This window comes from Myotis nattereri, assembly GCF_964212035.1.
Source record: "Myotis nattereri genome assembly, chromosome: 2".
Taxonomy (NCBI): domain Eukaryota; kingdom Metazoa; phylum Chordata; class Mammalia; order Chiroptera; family Vespertilionidae; genus Myotis; species Myotis nattereri.
Genome location: NC_138076.1, coordinates 202265245 through 202288653, shown reverse-complemented (window position 1 = coordinate 202288653; position 23409 = coordinate 202265245). Strand labels below are relative to the sequence as shown.

General features: G+C 47.1%; 1 protein-coding gene across 1 annotated transcript in view; it reads right to left on the bottom strand.

Annotated features, from left to right (window-relative positions):
- STAB2 (stabilin 2) overlaps positions 1-23409 on the bottom strand; it is a 124371-nt gene that overhangs the window by 17848 nt on the left and 83114 nt on the right. The window contains exons 45-60 of the mRNA XM_081085113.1: positions 22444-22563; positions 20832-20879; positions 19638-19721; positions 18239-18385; positions 17236-17376; positions 16192-16251; positions 15011-15187; positions 13620-13709; positions 11134-11280; positions 9834-9890; positions 8661-8787; positions 6449-6598; positions 4817-4921; positions 3781-3888; positions 1961-2154; positions 392-533 (exon numbers count right to left, since the gene is read on the bottom strand). Of these exons, the coding sequence (XP_080941239.1) occupies positions 392-533; positions 1961-2154; positions 3781-3888; positions 4817-4921; positions 6449-6598; positions 8661-8787; positions 9834-9890; positions 11134-11280; positions 13620-13709; positions 15011-15187; positions 16192-16251; positions 17236-17376; positions 18239-18385; positions 19638-19721; positions 20832-20879; positions 22444-22563 (1897 nt within the window). The remainder of the gene's footprint in view (positions 1-391; positions 534-1960; positions 2155-3780; positions 3889-4816; positions 4922-6448; positions 6599-8660; positions 8788-9833; positions 9891-11133; positions 11281-13619; positions 13710-15010; positions 15188-16191; positions 16252-17235; positions 17377-18238; positions 18386-19637; positions 19722-20831; positions 20880-22443; positions 22564-23409) is intronic.

Here is a 23409-nt window from a genome sequence, read left to right as displayed (position 1 = left end):
ATTTAATGCAGTTAAAATTTTTACTTTTTTTTTTTTTAAAGGTTTTTTTAAAAAAATATATTTTATTGATTTTTTTACAGAGAGGAGGGGAGAGGGATAGAGAGTTAGAAACATCGATGAGAAACATCGATCAGCTGCCTCTTGCGCGCCCCCTACTGGGGATGTGCCCGCAACCAAGGTACATGCCCTTGACCAGAATCGAACCTGGGACCCTTGAGTCCGCAGGCTGACGCTCTATCCGCTGAGCCAAACTGGTTAGGGCAAAATTTTTACTTTTTAAAAGTTAAATTGTTTTTCTTTTCCTCTTGCACAGACCCTCTTCCCACCCTCCATCCCCTCCCACTGCCTAAAGACCAGGTGCTTTGGGCCCACAGCCCCTCGCCACACTGACCCTGGAAGTGGAGGTCGGCACAGTGGGCATTGGCATGGCACTGCCCGTTGTCCTGCAGGCAGCGGTCGATGGGCAGCTGCTCCGGCTCACAGTTCACCCCGTCTCCTACGTAATGACTTTTACACTCACACTTGTGCCTGCCCTGTGGGGAGAACGGAAAGGTGAAAAAGCCCCCTGGCTGGGACCCAGGACCCCCAGCGCTCGGCGGCCCACCATCCACCATAGGAAATGTTCAGAAGGATCGAGAACATATGCCTCTCCTGTCCAGTGGGAAAGAAGTAACTACCACGTCGTCTTTGTCCAGGATCATGATGAAATGCCGTCCTTTACATCTCAGCTCAGGGGAGCCTCCCTGACCCCTCAATAAGGCAGCTCCCATGCCTCTGCCGCACTGGCCGGGGCACATTCTTCCTGACCCTCGAGGCGCCCTGGGAGTGCCTTGTGCATGAGTTCTGCACTGAGCATCGCCCCTCCCTCTGCTCGAATACAAGTGCTTTATTGCAACATCCCTGGCACCTGCAACAGCACACAGTAGGTGCTTGATGACCATTTGTTGAATCAGTGAATGATCTCATTTGATCCCACAGCAATCCTATGGGATCTGCATTATTATGAGGCCCACCTTGCAAATGAGGAAACAAAGGCTCAGAGAGGTTACGTAGCCAGCCCCAGGCCAGACAGCGTGTAAGTCCGGGAGCTGAGACTCAAAGGCTGTCTAACTCTGAGTTCACCTTATAACCACTGTGGACATTATCCCCCACCATCTTCTCTTCCCACCAGATAAATAGGGCTCCAGGTGCTGGTTCCATTCTAAAAAGACTTGAGGGCCTACCCGGTTTGGCTCAGTGGATAGAGCATCGGCCTTTGGACCAAAGGGTCCCAGGTTTGATTCCGGTCAAGGGCACATGCCTGGATTGTGGGCTCGATCCCTGATAGGGGGTGTGTAGGAGGCAGCCAATCAGTGATTCTCTTTCATTATTGGTATTTCTATCTCTCTCTCCCTCTCCCTTCCTCTCTGAAATCAATAAAAATATATTTAATAAAAGAGAAAAAAACAAAAAAACAGAAGGTGGCCTGTTGTGCCTTTTTTTTAAAAAAAAAATAAAAATAAAAATAAAAATTAATTAATTAATTAAAAGGCTTGAGGGAGTGCCCAAACCTACACTTTCCTGCCACCTCTTACCATCTCTTTCTGTTTTAATAAATGTTTGAGTTTGGATAATTTTAGATGTACAGGAAAGTTGCAAAGATAGCAGAGAGAGTTCGTCCCATCTGCCCTCCACCAGCCTCCCCTAATGTTAACATCTTACATCACCATGGTACACGGGTCAAAGCTAAGAAATCAGTGCTGGTCCGTTACTATGAACCAAACAATAGACTCTGTGGAGTTCGCCAGTTTTTCCACGAAGGTCCGTTTCTGGCTTAGGAAGCCACCTTGCCCTTGGCTCGCCGACTTCAGGAGAAGTAGACCGAGGTGGGAAGAAAGCGTAGGAAGAGGCCGAACGGGAAGCAGAGGGGAGAAGAGGCCGAGTGAGGCCCCAGAAGCTGATCTCGGGGAGACAGACTCACCGGGCCGGTCATCCTGCAGGTGGCATGCTCATGACACCCCCCGTTGAGGCCATCCGCACAGGGGTCTACCTCCAAGCAGCTGCGACCGTCCCCCTTGTAGCCCTTCGGGCAGCCGCAGGAGACCTTGGTGCCCTTCTGGGAGCACTTGGCGACCTTCGCACAGCCCCCATTGTTCTGCCTGCAGAAGTCCGCCACTGCAAGAGCCCGGAGAGAGGGCTCGTGAGCCGCTGTCTGTGCAACGGGCTTCAGACTGGGCTGTGCGTCACCTCAGGGCCAGTGGCCCCAACATGCTGGCGCCCTCTCTCCCCGGGCCCTGTGGCCTCTGTGTCAGCCTTTGCAAACCCTACTATCCTGCGGCTAGTCCTCTCATAGATCAGGCCTGACGACATCAGCCCACCTCTGCCCCTTGTCACATACTGCTAGCCTCCACGTGGGTAGCACTTTTGTGTGTGAGTTTGGGTGTTTAATGTTAGAACAGTCATGCGTGTATATGTGTGTGTAGAGTTAGCCCACGACGGAGGACGTGTGAGATAGACCCCATCCTACAGATGAGCAAACTGAAACTCAGAGAGCTTCACTGATCTGGTGAGGGCCAAAGAGCGAGAACGTGGCGGGGCTGGGATGTAAACCCAGGTTGGTTTGACTCCGAAGCCTGTGCGGTCCCCACTGTTGTGCTGCCTCTTAGCACCTTTATTTTCACAATCCCCTCCAACACAGTCATAGATGAGCTCTAGCCTCAGGAGTAGCTGGAAAGCCATCTGATTTCTTTCACCTGCTTTTTGGCCTAGAGTTGTTGCAGCCACTTGAGACCCCGAGAGAATGGACATTAGGACGAAAGGCCTCCCCCTAAGGATGGTGGGGTAGAAAGACAGACCTGGGACTCTGCTGCCATTGTTGAGTGCTGAGCCATTTCTGGACTGCCTTGGGGCAGATTACAAAACAGCAGGCACAGTGAGATCTCATTTTTGTAAGGAAAGTCTATATCTCTGTGAATAATTATTCATGAAAAAAGAAAGTATCTGTGTCCACGACTGTTTGCTTCCCCTAGTACCTATTGTCTCCTTTATCTATAGATTTTTAGCTGGGCTCATGGTTGCCCAATGAAAGACTGCATTTCCCAGGATTCTTTGCTGCTACATGTGATAGATAATGAGGGTCCAACCAATGGGATAGGAGCAGACAGGATTTTAGCAACTACTAAGTGTGCCCTTAAATCTCCTTCCTCTCCCTCTTCCTCCTGCTGCCTGGGATGTGTTTACGGTGGTGGCTATCTCAGATCAGGCAACTGAGTGATGGCAGAGCAACAAGATAGAAGGAGTGTGGGTTCCCAGACGACCTTTCAGAGTGACACCTCATGTTAGCCCTGGATGCCTCCATCCAAACTGTCCTACGAGATAAAAATAAACACCTAAACGTCAGCCATATTTAGGCCACTGTTCCTTTGGGTCTCTGTGTGGCTGAACCCATATCCTCACTACTAGATACAGACATTGCAATGTTCAGAGTGGTTCTTACTAAATAGTGAGAGTATGTGTAGTTTTAACCATTTTTTTAAATACTGTAGTGTATCTTCTGAATTTTTTGAAGACTGGAATACTCATAGAGTTAGAAAAGCACTATAAAATAAACCACAACACAGTTTGCAAAGCAATTTCAAACCATGACCTGGGGGGGTGGGCAGGTCAGGTGTAAGCAAACCCATTAAAGAAATTGAGTCAGAGAGGGGGTAGGTATTGCCAAGTGGCCCAGGTAGGAGGTAGAAGGGCCAGGATGGAGCCCGGACACTATGACTGCTTCCCACATGCACAAATGGGACCCACCTGTGCACGTTATTCCGTCACCTTCATAATTCAGGTTACACTCACACGTGTTGTTCTCCTTACAGGTAGCGTGAGCAGAACAAGGAGGTGTGCACACTGCGGGCAAAGCTGCAAAGAAGAAGGTCACCGTTCATCCTGTGTCATGGTGAGAAGAGGTGAGGCCCACTTAAGCTGTCTCCCCAAGACTCCCCTCTGGCTTGCCACTGTGTTTCACAAGTGTCCCCTCATAGCCGAGGAATGGGGTGATTTGCTAAGGTCCCTTCTAGCCTGGAGATCCCGAGATTCTGGAATTACTCCTTTATATGAAAACATTATCTCTGCAGTGTTAATCAGAGGGATGAAATGGCAGTGATTCACGTGAGATAATTTAACCTTTATATCTCAGACCTTCTGCCAGCAATAGGGCTCTGGGCACAAGGAGGCTCAGAAAACTGCTCAGTAAGGATCAAGATAATGATGACTTGATAATGATGACAATGATAATGGCAGCTACTGTTTTTAAGAGCCCACATATACCGGGTCCTACAAAACCATGATCTCCAGCCCTCACAACAGCCCTCTCCCCCCGCAAAATGTGTAACACACACTTCTTTTCAAAGGATGAGCGCATCAAGGCTCAGAGCGGGCCATTGGTCTGGGAAGTAGCAGAATCTGGAATCAGATCCGGGATTCCTGACTGTATTTCCTATGAAAGCACTCAGCCTCGGGGCCCAGGACCACGATCCCGGGGCCCGTCCCTGCCCGAGCCTGTGTTCTTTGCCTGAGGTGGGTCCTCTGTGACTGCACAGGACTGCATGCTAGTTTCATGGGTTTGCATGAAATATTTTCATCTACGTTTCTTTCAAGTCGCCACACCTCCTGAGGCCTGGGGCCACACATCCAAGTCAGCTTTTCACGTGGCGAACGGAGCACCTGTTGTGCTGCTTTTTTTTTTTTTTTTTTTGCAGGTGGTGCTCAGACCCAACGTGACTTGGACGCTCAGGGCAGGGTTCCTGGCCCCTGGTGCTGCCAGCGGCTGCTCATACTCATGACAGACCTGCCTGCGTGTCACAGAAGCGGCCGGTCCACCCAGCTTCACAGAGGCACTGTCCGGAGCCCGTGATCCCCTCATCACACTGTCCGTGGTCCGAGCAGCCACAGGCTGTGAAGCAAATTGTAATCAGTGATCAGTGATCAGGGATTGAAATCCAATCAACCAGCTCACTCACCACCTGTTGGCTGCATTGTTGGTGTGGGAGGCAGCCTGCTTGTGCCATAGTCACTCACTCATTCACTCATCCACCCAGACATTCAAAAAACAACTGGTTCAGTGGCTATCATGGGGCAGACATGGCTGGGCAATGAGGTTATACCAGAAAACAGAACAGAAGAGGGAGAGAACCTTATCTGGGGCCCCCTAACAGGGAAATCTATTTAACAGTAAAATCTTCAAGATATGTACCAATTCTTCCACTTCTCGCCACCCCCAGCACCACCACAGCCCCAGACAATACCAGCTCTCACCTAGGTTGTGGCATTAGCTTCCCTAAAGGTGAACCTGCTTCTGTGCTTCTCTCTGGCAGTGTCTGCTCCACAGGGCAGCTGAGCCATCCTTTCTAATCTGCTCCTGACGCTCCTCCCTTTATAACCTTCCACTGGCCACCATCACACCCAGAGCAGATGCCATAGCTCTTTCTCAGGCTGAGATGCCTCCATGTGACCTGACCCCTGGCGACCTGCAGATTTCATGTTTTCCTTTCTTCTTCTGTGCTCACTCTGCTCAGCCACTCGGGCCTCTTTGCCACTTGCTTCATGGCAAACCTGCTCCTGCTCATCTCGCACTTGCTCACTCTCTTTCACCATTCCCCTTCCCTGCTTATTTATATTTATACCTTTATAACTATTGTTTCTGCAGTTTTTATCTGTTTTCTCCCTTTGAACACACACCCTTTGAGAGTTGGGGCTTTGCCCCCTCCTACACCACTGTGTCCTTACAACTTAGAACAATTCCTGGCTGTTAAGCCTCTGAGTGCCTCAGTTTCCTCTTCTGCTACGTGGGAATAACAACAGTACCTGCCTCAAAGTGTTGCTGTGAGGTTTAAATGGTAAAACATATCTGCCTGGCACATAGTAGGCACTCCATAAACTACTAGCTATCAGTATTCGTAAGGACTGAATAATACATGTTGGTTGAATAACTGAATGAATGAATGTTGCTCAGCCACAGCTTGTCTTGGTGGCTGCAGGGGATGTGAGCTCACTTTCAGAGATGCAGCTCTTTCAGTGGATGGAAATGTGCACACATCCAAGGGGGAAGAGCATGTAAGGCAGCGGTTCTCAACCTGTGGGTCGCGACCCCTTTGGGGGTCGAACGACCCTTTCACAGGGGTCGCCTAAATACATCCTGCATATCAGATATTTACATGACGATTCATAACAGTAGCAACATTACAGTTATGAAGTAGCAACGAAAATAATTTTATGGTTGGGGGTCACCACAACATGAGGAACTGTATTAAAGGGTCATGGCATGAGGAAGGTTGAGAACCACTGATGTAAGGGGAAGCAGATGAGGGTGGGGGGTGGGAGAGGGGAAGACGCATGCTTCCAGGGCAGGAGACTGGTGTGGATCAGGGCAGGGAGCACTCAGCTGAACAAGAGGCTGAGCAGGGGCGGGGGTGCCACCTACGCTGACAGTCAGGCCCGAATCTCCCTGGCCAGCACAGCTCGCACGCCGTCCCGTTGAAGCCAGTGTTGCATTTACACTCTCCTGTGTACGAGTAGTGGTCATGGCAGACACCCCGGTTATTACACGGGGTATCTGGTCCTCCGGGGCAGGCTGGAAGAGACAAAATTACAGGGACTCGACAGCCTCCCCAGCATTTGTAAATGCGCTGCTAACCCGTCCGCAGCTGTGGGGTCTGAGCTCTATTAGCCCAGAGGGACTGTGGCCCTGGGGACATACCCACACGATGTCTCAATGTGTAGGGCAAACCGCTGAACTTAAATGTATCTGATGGGGTTCTACCATGGCAGGGTAATACCCGGAACTGTGTACTGTATTTGGGCATGAATAGATCTGGGCTGAATAATGACCATGCTCTGAGGTTCAGATCTCTTAGCTCTAGATGATGATGAGATGATGATGATATGCCCTACCACACTGTGACATGAAGATCCAACGAGGCACTATAACTTAGAACATTTTAAAACTATAAAGCACTGAGCAAATGGAACGGTCCACACTTCAGTGATGGAGAGTGGAGGCTGGGTGAATGCGTGGACTCCCAGCCCAGAATTCTCTCAACTGAACTGGAATAAATGGACCTTGGACTTGCTTCTCATTCTCTCTGTGCCTCCATGTTCTCACCTGTAAAATTGGGATGGCAGTGCTACCTACTTCTTAGGGGTTTTGAGGTTTAAATATGAAGATGTACATGGGAAGTAGCACCCATGTGTGGCCGATAGGAAGTGCCTTGCGTTTGCTATGCTGCTGTATTATTGTATCTAGACTCAGGGGTTTCAGGATGGGCCCAAATGCCCTTTGACAAGGAGCCCTTTCCTGGTGAGGAAAGGGAGGATGATGCTGTATATCCAGTAACAGGGGGGTTTTCACTAAAGAATGGCCTAAACATGTCATGTTAGCCTAGCACCCTGCCAGGGTAGAATTCTATTAGGTGCATTTAAACTCAGGCACTTGTCAGGATCACGGACTAGAGTAAAAAGTGAAACATGGTATGTCTAGCGCCATGGGAAATGCCTTATGCCACACTAGTAAGCAAAAATGCACGATACACAATCACAATCCATGCACTAGACTCTCAGCTCTGTCAGAACCAAAATGTGACAAGAGAAGAAGTCGAAGGATGCCGGGAGCCGGTCCATCCTTGCTGTTTCAAAGGACCTGGCATATATGTCATACTGTTCTTAATATGTTTGCTCACCTTCTAGGCACTATGTGTTTTAACCAAGGTCTCTGAGAAAGGTTGTTTCCCCAGGTAGGGATTTTCCCCTGAAGTTAGGGAGGGAATAAAACCTCTTAACTAAGTGCCAGGTGGGTAATTAATCACTTTAACTACGAACAATCATGCTTAAGCTACATAATCTTTACTCCCTGGAATGGAGATAAGAAACGCCCTAACTTTTGAAATAGAGATTGATAGGATTGGAATCAACTGGTATAAATACAGATGTAACAAGACAGAAAGAAGGGAGACAGAAATTGGCACAGAACCTACACAGAACGTTCTCTAGAGACAGAAGAACTTCGCTGGAGAGAACATGGCAAAAGATCCTGGACAGAAACTGGCCTCAGAACCTAGAGACAGAACCTAGGGAGAGAACATGGCAAAAGATCCTGGACTGAACCTGACTACAGAAATTGGCAAGAGAACCTGACTAGAACCTGGTGACTGAACCTGGCTGGAGAACCTGGGCAGAACCTGGCTGGAGAACCTAGCGAGGGAACATGGCTACAGAACCTGGCTGGAGAACCTGGAGAACCTGGCTGGAGAACCTAGCAAGAGACCATGGACACAGAACCTGGCTGGAGATCCTAAACAGAACTTCGCTGGAGATCCAGACCAGAACTTGGCTGGAGATCCTGGCTGGAGATCCTGGCTAGGCTGCTGATCAACTGAACGCTGTCTCCATGTCATTCCTTCTTCGCCGACTCCGTCCACACCTTTGGGGACCCCTGGACCCACTGGGGTTGGACCCCGGCAGAAGGAAAGCTATACAGCTCTGCAGCACGATTGCGTTGGGATCTTTTCTTAGTAGAGTCATGAGGAGGATGGACTCCCTCCCCCAAGACATGCCCTTTATAATCTCAGTGCTTTCAAATGCAGCACAGCAATTGTGCAATCCTTTCGGAACCTCACGGCCATCCGAGGTGCCCTCACCCCGGCAGTCTATCCCGACGTAGCCCTTGCAGCACGTGGGCAATGGGATCACCACGGCGCACTGTTGCCGGCAGCCCTCCAGGTTCCTCTTGAAGGACAGGTTGTACAGACACTTCTGCTTCACGCCCTGAAGGAAGAGAGTGAACAGCCCTCTGCTGTCTGCTGCCCGGCTTGGCCTTTAGGCTCTAGCCCGCTCCCAGTGGGGGAGCCGGGTACCGCCCAAGTCGAAAATGGGACTCAATGGCCTTTACAGGGAATTCTTTTCTTGGGGGCATAGATAGGCAAATGAATGGGGGAGAGCCCAGTGTTAGAAAGATCTCTCTCCAGCTTTGTTTGCAAAGGGTGCCCGGTGAAAGGTGGGGAAGAGGTAGCTTTCTATCAGGGCAAGGCCCCAAATCATCGGAAGGAAGGGTCTGAGTTACATTTCCATTTTGCAGGGATGTCTTTGTTAAGAGGGTTTCCTAGTAGAATAGAAAGAACTTGGCTTTGGAATAAGTAATAAAACTAATATTTAATGAACGCTTACTATGCGTAGGCTCTGTAACCTGCATTTTAAAACTTACACCCTAACAGCCACACACTGAATAGTTATTAGCTCCTTTTTACAGAGTCAAAAAATGCATAGACTATGTGATTTGCCAAGGATTGCCCACTGGAATTTGACCCCTATCTAGGAACTCCAAATTTCATTGACTTAACCACTACTTTTACATGACTTTCTTTGTTCCTTACTAGTTGTGTGATCATGTTTGATTGCTTACCCTTTCTGCCACTCACATTTTTCACCAGCGGAGGTAATAATAGCTTCTTATGAGTGTTATAATGAGGAATAGGGATAATGTCTAAGAACCCAGTGTAGCTCCAGGGACATGAACAATAGCCAATAAAATCCAGCTATTATTTTTTATCATTATAATGATCTAGGTCTACACTCCCATGACTTTTCTAGACAGTTCCTAGAAGCTGGGCAGTGAGTTACAGATTGCCTTGGTTAAAAATGTTGGTTTTTCGCCCAATTGGCCTGGCTGTTGAAATAATGGCGTAAATTACAGTTATATAACACACCCACTGATGCACAGACATGCACGCTTACTTACACTAACCAGCAGATTAGGGTCTGATAATGAAACAAACCTATTGCTCTCTGAATGTTATTGTTGCATTCATCCTTACCGTTGGTTTCGCCCACCTCGGGCAGCTGGGAGTGAAGGTACAGCTCCCACAATCCCCCTAGTAGTCAAGAAAAGAAACACTTAAAAATCAAGAATATTAGGAAGCACAAGGAAATGCCCCTAGTGAATGTTTTGATGAGTTGACTAAGAACTGAATCTTGATTACAATTCTGACTATGATCAAGAATATAACAGCAAACACAGGTCAGCTTTGCCACAGAGAATTCTGAAGGTCTGTCTTGGACCTCAGCTCCTTGGTTGAGTTCTCAGCGACGAACAGTTCCCTGTTCCACAGAGGTGGACCAGCGTAGCATCATGCAGGCATATGGTATACTAGTGGGAAACGTGGATGCAGGTGTCAATAACATTACAAATCAGCTGGGATATTTCGGCCAGTCACCTTTTTTGGTGCTTAGTTTTCTGATCTATAAGGTAGGCATAATAATTCTTGTATTTCAGGGGGTTGGTGAGGAAAAAATGATTAGCTGAAAAAATGTGTGTGAATATACTTTGGAAATTAAGAAGGCCACCACCTCTGTAGCAGAAAGGATAACTGGATTTTCATCTCCTACTTTGGCTGATAGGTATTCTAATAATTTGGGATATTTATCAAATGCCTCCAGGTTGCCAGATCCCCAAATCAAATGGTGACAGACTTTTCCATGTAAGTCACTTCACCTCTTTAAGACTCAGTTTCCAAGTCTATATCATAGAATTGATGATAACTACTTCTATTATTGGATTATAGTAGGGATAAGATGAGTATCGAACCAAACTCAGTGAGTGGTAGTGGGTAGATGGTTAAGTGGGAAGTAGGAAAATGCCTCATACAGTGAAGGGCCTAGGATGGAAGCTTAACCCATGTTCTTAATAAAGAACAAATGAGTGGAGGTGCAGGTAGCATAAAATATTAGATTGAACCATGTGAAATTGCCATGTTTGTAGTCACAGCCTGTCAGGTATGGCAATGTCATATGGTTTAAAATAGCAGAAGCTCAAACATGCTTGTTGAATGAATGAGGGAACGACTGAATGGATGGGTGGGTTTGAAAATGAGTGGCAGGGCACACGATTGGTCCCAACAACCATTTCCCTGATGGTGAGGGAATGAACAGACAGATGGGCAGGTGGATAACTGAACATGTGCAAGGCCTGTGCAGGCGTAGGTAGATGCTTGTTCTTTGCGAATCTGAAGAGAACAGCCCTCAGTAGTTTGACATCTGAGCCCATGTAGGGTCATGAGACCATTCTTTGGCTCAAGGTTCTCTTACCGCAATAAGAGTAGTGTTTTTAGGACTGACCGAGACATTGAAGGTAGTAAAGACGTCACAGCGGCCCCCCAGAGTGGGGTCAATGAGTAGACAGTCAATGCCGTAGGCCACACCCAGGTCAAATAAGAGCTCCCGTTGTATAATCTTGCACGTTGGGCTGTTCAGGAAGAGTTCACCCTGAGAGAGAGAGAGAGAGAGAGAGAGAGAGAGAGAGAGAGAGAGAGAGAGGCAATCCTTCTTAGACTTCCTAGGCCATATAATGCAGCCAGCACTTGCAAGACTCAGAAAGAACTGAGGTACATATAAACACTTAGCATGTATTAAGTGCCAAGTGATGTTCTACGTGCTTTACCTGTGCCAGTTTTTTTTTTTATTCCTCACAACTCTAGGGTGTAGCTATTATTGCTAGTGTTCCCATTTACAGCTGGGGAAACTGAGGCAGCGAGCGGTTAAACAGCTTGCCCAAGGTCACTCAGCCAGTCAGTGGTGGTGCCAGCATTCACAGCAGGCTGCCAGCCAGCCTTGGAGCCCACACTGCTGGCCACTCTGCAACACCATCTCTGCCAAAGCAGAACAGTGGCGGCAGGGGTAGCAGGATGGCGCAGGGCGGCCTGGCTGACGTTCAGGATAAACTTTGTTGACACGGCCACGTCATGTGCAGTAACCCAGATCCCTTACTTAGTGCCAGCACCCAGCAAAGTGCCTGACACAACTGTCTTCCTAGGACATACAAGGGATGGCTTTTCCTTTACAGTGATAACAACCACTTCTGTTTTCACATGTATTAGGCATTGGGTAATTTGTGCTCTAGATACGTTTTGTTTTATGCTACAACAATCCTAGCACTTTTCTTTTCTTTTCCTTTTTTTGTTAGTACTTACCCGAGGATATTTTTCCATTGATATTTTTAGGGAGAGTGGATGAGAGAGGGAAAGACAGAGAGAAACATCCATGTGAAAGAAACACATTGATTGGTTGCCTCCTGCATGAGCCCTGACCAGGGCCTGGGCCAGGGAGGAGCCTGCAACCAAGGTACGTGCCCTTGACTGGAATCGAACTCGGGACCCTTTGATCTGCAGGCTGACGCTCTATCCACGTAGCCAAACAGGCCAGGGCAATCCTAGCACTTTGCTTTGCTAAGGTCCACCCAGCAAAGTTGATAGATACATCCCATTCCCCGTCCCCCGCAGGGAAAGAAGCAAAATATTTTTAGAAAATTCTATGAAAAGAAAAAAAGAAATTTCAGTATTTATGATGAGATGGACACAATGTGATTCAGTGGGAAGAACACTGGAAAACTGTGATTAAATCCCTCCACTTCTACCTGTCAGCGGACTTCTTTGAGGCTTAATTTTCCTCACCAGGTAAGTAGGGTTAATGATTTCATTGCATAGGGTTGTTATAGAGATCAGACTAAATAATACATTACCAAATTCTCTGAAAGCTGTATCAGCACAGAGAATGAGCAGTGGGCATTCTTATTATATTTCTTTGATGGGTGTCCAGTTTGGTCTATGGAGATAGTACAGCTCATCTCGAGTGTAACTTTCTGGACGTTGGATTGTAAAGGTGCTCACATTCCCCATATTCAGTTATAAAGTCAATGCAATTCCAATCCAAATACCAAAGGGATTCTGGTTGAACATCCCTTGTAAACAGAAAGTTGTATGGGACTTCTCAGAAGACTCCTAAATGGAATCTACTCATCTGGGAGTTGCACCCCTTTGCCATTTGTCCTTCCTACTGCCTGGAAAGTGGACGTGGTGCTGGAGCTCCAGCAGCCATGTTGGACCTTGAGGTCACTTTAAGGCTGGACGCATGTGCTGAAGAGCAGAAAGACAGGAGGGGCTCCCTCACGGAGCCATCATACTACCTCTGGAGGAGCCACCTTCCGATTTCCTTTATAAGAGAGAGAAACCCTTGTATATTTAAGTCACTGTCACTTTGGGTTTACCTTTATGTACAGGTGATATCATATCCATTCCTATCATATCCATTCATTATATGGAGTTACAGGAAGGTAAGTTTGTTCAGGAACTAGCCAGGGAAGGTGAAAATGGCAAACTTTCTCTCTGTTGGATCATTAAAGAAGCTATAGTCCAGAGCTGGTTCTGATCACTAAGAGAGGCCTAGAGATGAGGTCACCTAGGGGCTAGGAAGCAGGGAAAGGAATGACAACATGCTTTCCTGCTCCAGGATAGTGTCTCACACTGGAAAATAAATCCTCCACAACTAACTAACTAACTAACTAACTAACTAACTAACTAACTAACTTAAAAGCTGCTCCACACATGTAAGAGGAAGGGGGCTCCCTGCCACCTGCTCCCAGGGCTTAGGTGGGCCAGGATTGATCAGGTTCTTCATACCCGCTTATTTGCTCTCGGGGAGATACCCCTCAAGGCGGCGAGGAGAGCTTGCTGTCAATGACAGGAAAGTATGAACGTCTCTTTGAAAGGGCGGTGGTTGGGGAATGCTGCTAATGCGCTGCCAACCCCCACCTGTGCAAGGGTACTCACAATGTCACTGTCATCGCCGCACCGCACACTCAGCTCGGAGCCTTGCAGGGTCTTCCAGGCAGCCGATCTGGGCAGATCCACCGACAGAACCTGTAGCAGCCAGGATGCCACATGAATGCCCCAAATTTGGGCCGAGGAAGGGGCCAAAGGAGCTTTGCCAACAAGCCAAATTCGGACGCAAGTTTTTTCAAGAGTTCTAGTAATTCCAGCTTTAAAGTGATAGTAGGTATAATCAAAAGGACGAATACATTACAGACCCTCTAGGAGCCTGGACGTTCTTTCTGTAGAGAAGGTCCCGCCAGTGGGACTGGGTTCAGTCACCCTCCCGTCTCCCATCTATGTGTGGGAGTTTATGGAAGATGCGTGTGGGTGTATGAAGCCAATGGCAGGAGGAGTGGGTTAGGGAAATGGCGCTGTTATGGGTTGAATTTTGTCCCCTCCCCAAAGTCAGAGTCCTGACCCCCATTACTTTAGAATGTGGCCTTACTTAGAAACAAGTTCCTTGCCGATGTAATTAGCTCAGATGAAGTCATACTGGAGTAGAGTGGGGCTCTAAGCCAATATGACTGGAATCCTTATAAGAAGAAGAGAGGAGAGAATGCCGTGTGAAGACCTAGAAACACTCAGGGAGGAGACAGCTTTGTGACAACAGAGGCAGAGATGTGCAGGATGCGCCCACAAGCCAAGGAATGCCAAGATGTGCAAGGAATGCCAGCAACCACCAGAAGCCAGGAGAAAAGCATGGGCCAAGTTCTTCCTTAGAGCTTGGAAGAGGAAATTCCGGACTTGATTCCGGACTTCCAGCCTCCAGAACTCTGAGAAAATACGTTTCTGTCGTTTCAAGCCCTCCCCCCCACCCCCCATCAGTGGTAACTTGTTATGTCAGCCCCAGGAAACAAACAGATCCTATGAATTAACCACAGTTTGGACATTTGGTTTGTTTGGATTGGACAGGTTTACTCCTGGAGAGGAACATGGGTCCTGGTCAAGGGTTTTAGCAAGATCTCCATTCCCTGAGCACAGTGAACTGGTTCAGGAATGAGGAACTGATCACAGCTGAATGAACCAGTCCTTTGTCTAGAAACTTTAGAATCAGGAGAGAAAGAGTCATCTGGAGAGACTTGGGGACTGCCGTCTGCAGCCATCTCACCACGTGGATGATGGAGGCAAAAAAGCTGATCTGCTGTACAAGACAGGAAGGCTGCCTCTGGGTATCGGTGAAAGTTAGAAAATAGAAGGTAGGTTGGAGCAACAGGATGAGGTGTGCTAAACCGCAGGGGGCCAGTTAATGACCAGTCAGAGGACACAGTGGGGCAGGGGCTGCTCACGATTCCTGGGTCGCATCCCTCCCAGGGCTGCCCTGCACTCATGTCTGCGTGAAAACAAAATACCTTGGCGTCTCGGATCACGTGGAACTTCAGATACTCCTTCAGCTTGTCCTGGTTGTTTTGGTTGAACAGGAAGTTCTGCTGCTCCCGGGGTAGGGCTTGGAGGGCTTGGTCGGAGGGCCAGAAGAGAGTGACCGGGGTGTGGATGGGATCCGTGATGAGGCTCAGCAAACCAGCATCCTGAAACACAGGGCCAGTCACATGCTCAGCCAAACCCAGCGGTGCGGCCTAAAGGCAGCTGGGGTTCCCTCCTTGCCCACCCAGTGGCCCAGCCAGACACTAGAGGTCCACACTCCAGCCATTTGGACCCTCATTTTTTTTTCTTTCTCTTTTTTCTTCTTCTTTTTCTTTTATTGGACCCTCATTTTCTTAGAAAGCAAAACAGGAAGTCAAACTCTGGGCTTGTGTTAATAGGAAAATAAACTTTAGTGAGTATCTTTAAAAAATTTATTTTTGCTTCTCTTGCCCAAATATTTCATTTTCTGGAAAACCCATTTAGCACTTGTCTCATATTACATTTTAAAAAAAATGAACCCTATCCAATACTGATATACTTCTGTATATTTATAAGATTTCTAGATCACATAGATAAAAAAGAATAAATTTCCAGATGAATGGGGAGAGGTCGTTTTGAGAGCCTTCTAGAACCTCTGCAATATTTGTTTGAACAAGAAGTTTTTCTACTCAATTCGTGGGAACAGCCTCTGAAGTCAGAAGGATATAGTTTGAAATGCAATTTCTACCTGTCTCATGGGCATCGATGCCCCGACTCCACCTCAGCTTCTCCATCACTACAGAGCAGGTGATCATTCCAGATGTGAAGCACCTGGGTCAGGGGCTGGTGCACCCTCATTCCCTTCCTTGCTCAGCCTCATACCCTCCAATTTCTAACGTGGCCCATGTACACCGTGTAGATGAACAAACCATACAGCGTTTGGGGATGGAGTGGCAGAGAAAGACTGTTCTCTGGAGAATTATGACTTCCCCATACAGATCCCAGGACAGCTGGGTGTGTGCCAAACAAACAAAACGACAGAAAACCAAACCAACAGCAACCACCTCCCCACAACACACACACACACACACACACACACACACACACACACACACACACACACGTCCTCCAAAAACCAAACCTCTTCGGTCCGGTTACTCCCTGGGTAACTTTTGTCCTGGGTGTTTACCTGTATTAAGTTGCTGAATTTGCTGTAGCCGTGGTTCCTTGCCAGTGTCGTAAGATTTTGCTGCAAAGATGATTAGAACGGGAATGATACCTTTTCTCGTGCAGTTCACAAAGCACTTTAACAAAAACTCAACAGGATGCAATGAGGGTAAGATAATACGGCAGGTTCCGTGGATTGGCTCATGGCACCCACCCCAGCTCCAGTCTGCCCTTGACTTCCTGCATTACAGAGGCTAGAAGGCTAAGCACTGCATTTCCCAGACTGCCTTGCAGCTAGAGCCCCATGTGACATAGGGTTCTCCGAGGAGAAGCGCTTATACAAGACTTATTGGTGGAAAGAAACAACAGGAGGTGGCAGTGGCTGCTGCCAGGGAGACCAGCTGTTCTGACAAACACCTGGTGAAGGCCTCTGGTGCCAGACTCCTGTGCCCTAGGTGGTGAGGCTGGGACAGATGGCACTGGCAGAGCTGTTACAGGGCAAGTCAGGGGCCCTCCCTCTGCAGGTATCCTGGGCTGTGGTGTGTCCAGCTGTGCAGCATCTGCATTAGGCTCCCTGGCTTTCCAGAGATTTGGGGATGTCAATTTCGTAAGAAACTCCTTTTTGTTTAAGTTAGGCATAGTGGATCCTGTTGTCTGCAATGAAGAATGCTGGCCAAAATGAATAAATAACAATAAAAGCTAAAATTATCTTTTCTGTCAATTGAGGGGTCTTACTCCAGGTCTAGTTTAGTGATATCTATCTACTATCTATCTATCTATCAATCAAACATCCATCTATGTAATTTCTCCACCTTCAGTATCTATGCAAGACCACCTGCCCTTGTGGACACTAAAGAAAACTAATAAAATCCATTTATTTATTTAAAATAGACTCACTTATTTGCCTCTTACTAAGAATAATATTTACTAGGTTTTTAATAGGTGCTTGAGATTGAAGCAGTAAAATTAAAATGTCTCGAAACGATGCCTCTCAATGAGAATGGAGAGAGTAAATTATTAGCACACTGAGCTTCTGTGCTGAGAGCATGACAGCGAGTTCACCCACCAGAACCCTCCCAGCGGCATCTCGGGGGGTGATAAGCAAGTTTTTGGGAGACAGCACTTTGTCTATGATGTGGATGACTCCATTGGTGCTGATGATGTCACTGGATATGATCTTAGCTTTATTATTTATATTCACCGTGTCCTGAAATCAACCAAAAGAGAGAAAAGAAAGGAGCACAAATAGAAACAGACACAAACATTGCTTCTTTCTGAATGCTCACCGGGTTAAATTGTCATACGAGTGAATGTTCAAGGAGATCTGTGGGCAAAATCTGAAGATGCAAGTTTAGCACGTTTTTTATTATGATTATAAAGAGGAAACGGAGATAAGAATGTATTTTTCATCTGAAGGAGTGAATGGCAAATAATCAACCCAAACAGTCATTTCACTGTGATTCTCAAATATGAAATAACAAGTGGATCAAAATTGACATCTGGTTCACATGGGCTCTCTATATCACCAACCCTTCCCTCTGCCCACCACACACTTTCCCCCCTTTTGCAATGAATTTGACAGCCACCATTTGTGTGTGGTGTGTGTGTGTGGGGTGTGTGTGTGTGTGTGTGTGTGTGTGTGTGTGTGTGTGATGGGGGGAGTGGCCCAACATGGTCAAGTGGCTTCCATCAAAAGCTTTCATCCCTCTCCAGCTTCTGGGTAATGCTCCCAAAAGCAGTTCCGTTGACCACCCGAATCTGCCTTGCCTCTGAGTTGGAATTCCAGCTTTCCTATTTACTTACTGTGTGACCTTGGACAAGTTACTTAACTTCTCTGAGTTCAGTTTCTTAATTTATAAATTGAGAAAAATAACATCTGTATTATGGGATTATTTTGAGGATTCTATGGGTTCGTACACACGGAACACTTGGTAGCTGGCATATAGAAATCACGATATGAGTTCGTTGTTGTTGTTATTATTTTTATTATTCCCGGTATTAACATAAGAAAGAGGAGAAGAAAGAAGGCTCAAGGAAAATGGGCACCTTGCTGAGGTGGCCTTTCTTACCTGAGAGACGGAGATGACAATGGACTCCCCTTGCAGAGAAGTAACATTTGGGGTCAATTTCAGGTTTTCTAGGAGCAGCTGGTAGCAGGCGACCACATGATACCGAAGAACCTGGGGCATGAGGCCCTGTATGGCCCAGTCTTCAATCTGTAATGGAAAGTCAGAGGGTTTTCCTGTCAGAGCCAGGAGCCTTCGCCCCCACTTTCCCTGTCGCTGTTCTGTACTCCAGGGGCTCCCCCACATCTTTCTCCCCACCTGGGCCCTGGGAAGTGGGAGTCAGGGTTGGCGTGTGCTCAGGTCAGAGACTGTGCAGGCAAGAGGGAGAACGTGGCCCTGATTCTTGTCCTGCTTCCATTTGGGATCTCAGGGTGGAAGGGAACTCGGGGTTCCTTTGGTCCAGCATTTTACAACACGTGGCAAGGACCCCAAGTTCTGTGAGATGCTACTTAAAGAAGAGTTTTCTTGAGGAAGGTACTGGGAAACACTGCATCTGTTCCCCGTCTCGGAGAGGTGCCCGGGCCAGATTTAAACCTTTAAGATGGGAGAGATCACAATGCTTCTCTATTTGTGAATCAAAATGCAAACAAAATGAGCCATAAAGTAGGTGTAATATAAGCCCACATGGTTCTCACTGTTTTATGATGATAACTCCTCTGGTGCTTTAAAAAAAATCTATCAGATGTCCATTTTTTTTGGAAGTTATTTTTTGTGTCCTTGCGTTGCTGGTGTCTAAAATATATGCACAGAGAGGCCATGTGTGTGGTGGTTAATAACACAGACTCTGGGACATGTTTGAGTCCTTGTACCACCACTGTCTAGTCAGGTGACCTTGGGAAAGTTACTCCTCCCAGTGCCCTGGACTGTAAAATGGGGATAACAATAGCACATCATCACAGGGTTGTCATGAGGACTAAATGAATTAATCTACATAAGGCACTGGAAACAGTGGTACACTCAATAAATGTTTGCTACATTATAATATATTAATGGGCAACCCAGCATGAAGAGTCCTAGTGAGTATCAGAACATTCTGATAAGTCCTGCAAAAAAAAAACAACAACCCTATTTAAATCCCTTTAATTCAACATTCCTTTTATTTATTTATTTTTTGGCCGATGGGAAGTTTGGATCATTTAAGAATTGTTGATCTTTTCCAACCTTCTAATGTATTCAGGAATGTCCTTTAGACAGTCTCTGGCCAGTGAATACTCCAAATCCCCTTGAATGCTTCCCCTGATAGGGGTCCTAATGCTGAAAGGCAGCCCCTTCCATTACTGGTCAACTCCAGCTGATCTTCAATCTCCCTCCCACAAATGTATCCATTGTTGGTTCTGGGGTGACACCCAAAGACTGTGTTCTAGTCCCAGGCCTCTTCCATCTGCCTAAGCTCCACGCTTACCCGAAGTTCCTCATCGAAGGCTGCCGACAAAGGTGCAAAAACGGTGAAGGGGCCTGGACCAGCCAGGTCTCGCACAGAGTGCTCCTGTGGGAAGCAAGGTGGGGGCGACATGCGTACAGAACGTAACTACAGGCAGGGCTCCAAGGGCAGAGGGAGCAGATGGGGGTGGTGGGCAGGGGGTGATGGCGGGTGGGGGGTGGTGGGGTGGTGGTGGTGGTGTGTGTGGATACTGATGGGGAGATCTGTGCTTCATTCAGTCTCAGATTCAAGTTCATTCAGCTCCCTTGTCAATGAAATAATGCTTATTTTTATCTGGTTATCCAAATAACATATGCTTATTGTATTAAATATTTGAAAATATAGTATAAAGAAGAAAATAGCTACCCAGAATCCCCTGCTATTTTCAGGTATTCTTTTCCAGTGACTCTTCCACATGTAAATGTTTTACATATTTGGGACATAATACAAATGTAGGTCATAGGATGAACGGTTCTAATGGTCTTGTTGCCAATACTAACATCCTATGGTTGTATTTTCTTCTAGATTTTATGATTTTATTTCTCTGGATTTTTATCTTTTATTATTAATCCTACCAGACCTGAGGCCCTGAACCTAACTGTCCACTATACCTGGGCTCCTGAGCATTAAAGAGAAAAAACCAACATGATACAGAAAAATGTTAGTTACATGCAAACAAGTGGTTAGAATAAGATGGAACTTGGAGACATTGTAGAAAATAGGTCTACCTTTCATCTACCTTTCATCTAGCACCAATATTCCACCTTTGTGTGGAAATTACTGAAAAATCGGTACAGCGGTCTGGTAGGGTTAACATATCTAGAACTTATTCAGATGTATAATGTGCAGAAAGATCTACCATAATATGTTCACCCAAAGAGTTAACCAGTTGCCCCAGCAATGCTTCTTTTCTCCACAGTATGATGGCAATTTTTTCATATACCTCATTTTTATGTGTAGAACGGGCCAGAGTGACAGTTTTTCACTCTTTCATGCTGCCCACCTGAGGCATGAAAAGTTCATAAATGACCAACACAGAGTCCCCTCCAGAAATCCAGGTTTCCAGACTTTCTTCTACCTGCACCCACTCCAGAGGCTATCGGCTTATCCTGTATCTGGCCTGAGACTCAGCTCTTATAGCCATACACACACACACACACACACACACACTCTTACCAGCAGCTGGAAGAAATACTGGGAAGTTTTGGGGTTCCTGGGAAGCTCCTGGAGACAGAGAGAGGGCAGTTCACTTAGTGTCTGTGAACTGTACACAAGAACAACACAGGGTTATTGCAGGACAGTTTCTCTAAGATCGAGAGCGTCTACCATCCTTTCAGCTGGGACTGTGCTACCATGGGCCCTTTTCCAGCTCCACCTACAGCTGATGTTCAGAATGACTATGTGGACACACTGTTGAGTTCCAAGACCTTTCTGGAGTCTCCACCTGATTCAGCCATTTCCAGAAACATCTGAGCTTTAGGAGTATTTTTTAAAAGTTCAAATATTTTTATTACTATTTTTTCAACAACAGACATTTATTTTTTCACAGTTCTGGAGGCTGGAAGTCCAAGATCAAGGTGTCAGTAGGTCTGGCTTCTTCTGAGGCCTCCTTCCTTGGCTTGCAGATCACTGTGGCCTTCTTACTATGCCCTCACATGGCCTTTCTTCTGTGTGTATGTCCCTGGGGTCTCTTTTTGTGTGTTAAAGCTCAAGTATCTTTAAAAAATGAGTTCTAGATTTATGGCAGATTAAGTTTCTCAATTAACATGAATTTTGGATCAGACGGAATGCTCTAGCCCAGTGGTCGGCAAACTGCGGCTCGGCAAACCGTGGCTTGCGAGGCACATGCGGCCCTTTGGCCCCTTCAGTGTGGCTCGTCCACAAAATACCGGCTCTTCCACAAAATACCGACTTCTGCGCATGGGCCACGAAGTTTCAATTGCACTGTACGTGCTCGCCCGCACGTGGTATTTTGTGGAAGAGCCACACTCAAGGGGCCAAAGAGCCGCATGTGGCCCGCGATCCGTGATTTGCCGACCACGGCTCTAGCCTGTCTTTAAATCAAATAACAGATGTTCACATTATAAAGGTAGAAATCTACAAATGTCCTACGGCCTCATCTCCATACCCTGTGCAGCATGCTCCTGCCTCCGAGTCACTGTTCTCCGTGCCGGTTGCACACATCATCTCATTTAATACGACAACCTGATGCGGCCGGTACCATTATTTTCTTTTACACATTAGAAAATGAATGCGCCGAAACTGGTTTGGCTCAGTGGATAGAGCGTTGGCCTGCGGACTGAAAGGTCCCAGGTTCGATTCCGGTCAAGGGCATGTACCTGGGTTGCGGGCATATCCCCAGTAGGAGATGTGCAGGAGGCAGCTGATCGATGTTTCTCTCTCATCGATGTTTCTAACTCTCTATCTCTCTCCCTTCCTCTCTGTAAAAAAATCAATAAAATATATTTTTAAAAAAAAGAAAAGAAAAGAAAATGAATGCATGGAGAGGTGATGTAATCTGCCCAAGGTCACATTACCAGCCAGCAGAGCTGAGTCCAAACCCAGATGCTTCTGACTCTAGAACCGTCCACCTGAATCACTACATTCCAGGTCAAATGAGTTCCCATGGACAGATCGCCTTGTTTTCACTGCCAATTAATGTCAAGACAGTCATTCCCGTGGTTCGAGAGCTTCCCACGTTACACGACTCCTGCCTGTCCCTTAGCAACCGGGACCTCGGCGCAGGGAGGGAAGCAGAGTTGGCTTCACGGAACATGCCTTGCGTTACCTGATGGATGTTGCCGCGGCAGGTGAACCCGTCCCCAATGTAGTTCGGCTTGCAAGTACAGGTCCTCTCTTCTTCTCCCGTGTGGTTGCAGATGGCGAATTCACTACAGCCGCCGTTTCTCTGGTAAAATTTCCAAGGGGTGGGGGATCAGAGTCAGACCAGGAAGTCTGTCAGCTGTGCCAGTGTTCACAAAGCACTTCTGTATTGAAGTTTATTTTTTTGCCTCCTCCCTGACTGGTTTGCAGTATCTGCCCCTTTCCTGACCTTGCCTTCCAATCCCCTACAGTTGTAGGGACTGCCTTCCTCCCCAGCCTTGTATCCCAAAGCGCCAGGTCCATCTGAGCAGGCCTCCAGCTCTATATTGATAAGCCCCCAATTGCCCAGTGGGAATTTCTCGGCACCTGGGGCTTAACTAGAAAAGCCCTGATCTTGGTTGACTCCTCCCATCTTTAGGTTAAACTCTGATGCCACCATAGCAAAGGTAGCAGACACCAGCCAGAAGGAAGTAGGTATAAAATGATGCCAAACATTGTCCTTGTTGGCAAAGAGCTTATAAACTGAGGAGGATGGGGCAGAGACCTAAGATATGGACAAAGCAAAGTGCAGTCCAAAGCTGACATCCATGGGAACACCAAGAAGGGCTCTGAGTGACTAAGCAGAGTTCCCAAGAGGGGAAAATGGAAAGCTCCAGAGAAACAAATCCAGAGCGGTCACCAGTCTTCAAGGCCAGCTGCAAAATCTCCTCTCCCAATCCCCATTCCAAAAGTATTTGTGGACATGATATTTCGGCCCAGGAGTGACCTACCACCCAGATTCCTGCCTCACGGACACAGCTCAGTGAGCTGCTTAAGAAAACTGACTCCTGCCTGGACAGTGTGGCTCAGTGGTTGAGTGTGAACCTATGAACCAGGAGTCATGGTTTGAATCCCGGTCAGGGCACATGCCCAGGTTGCAGGCTCAATCCTC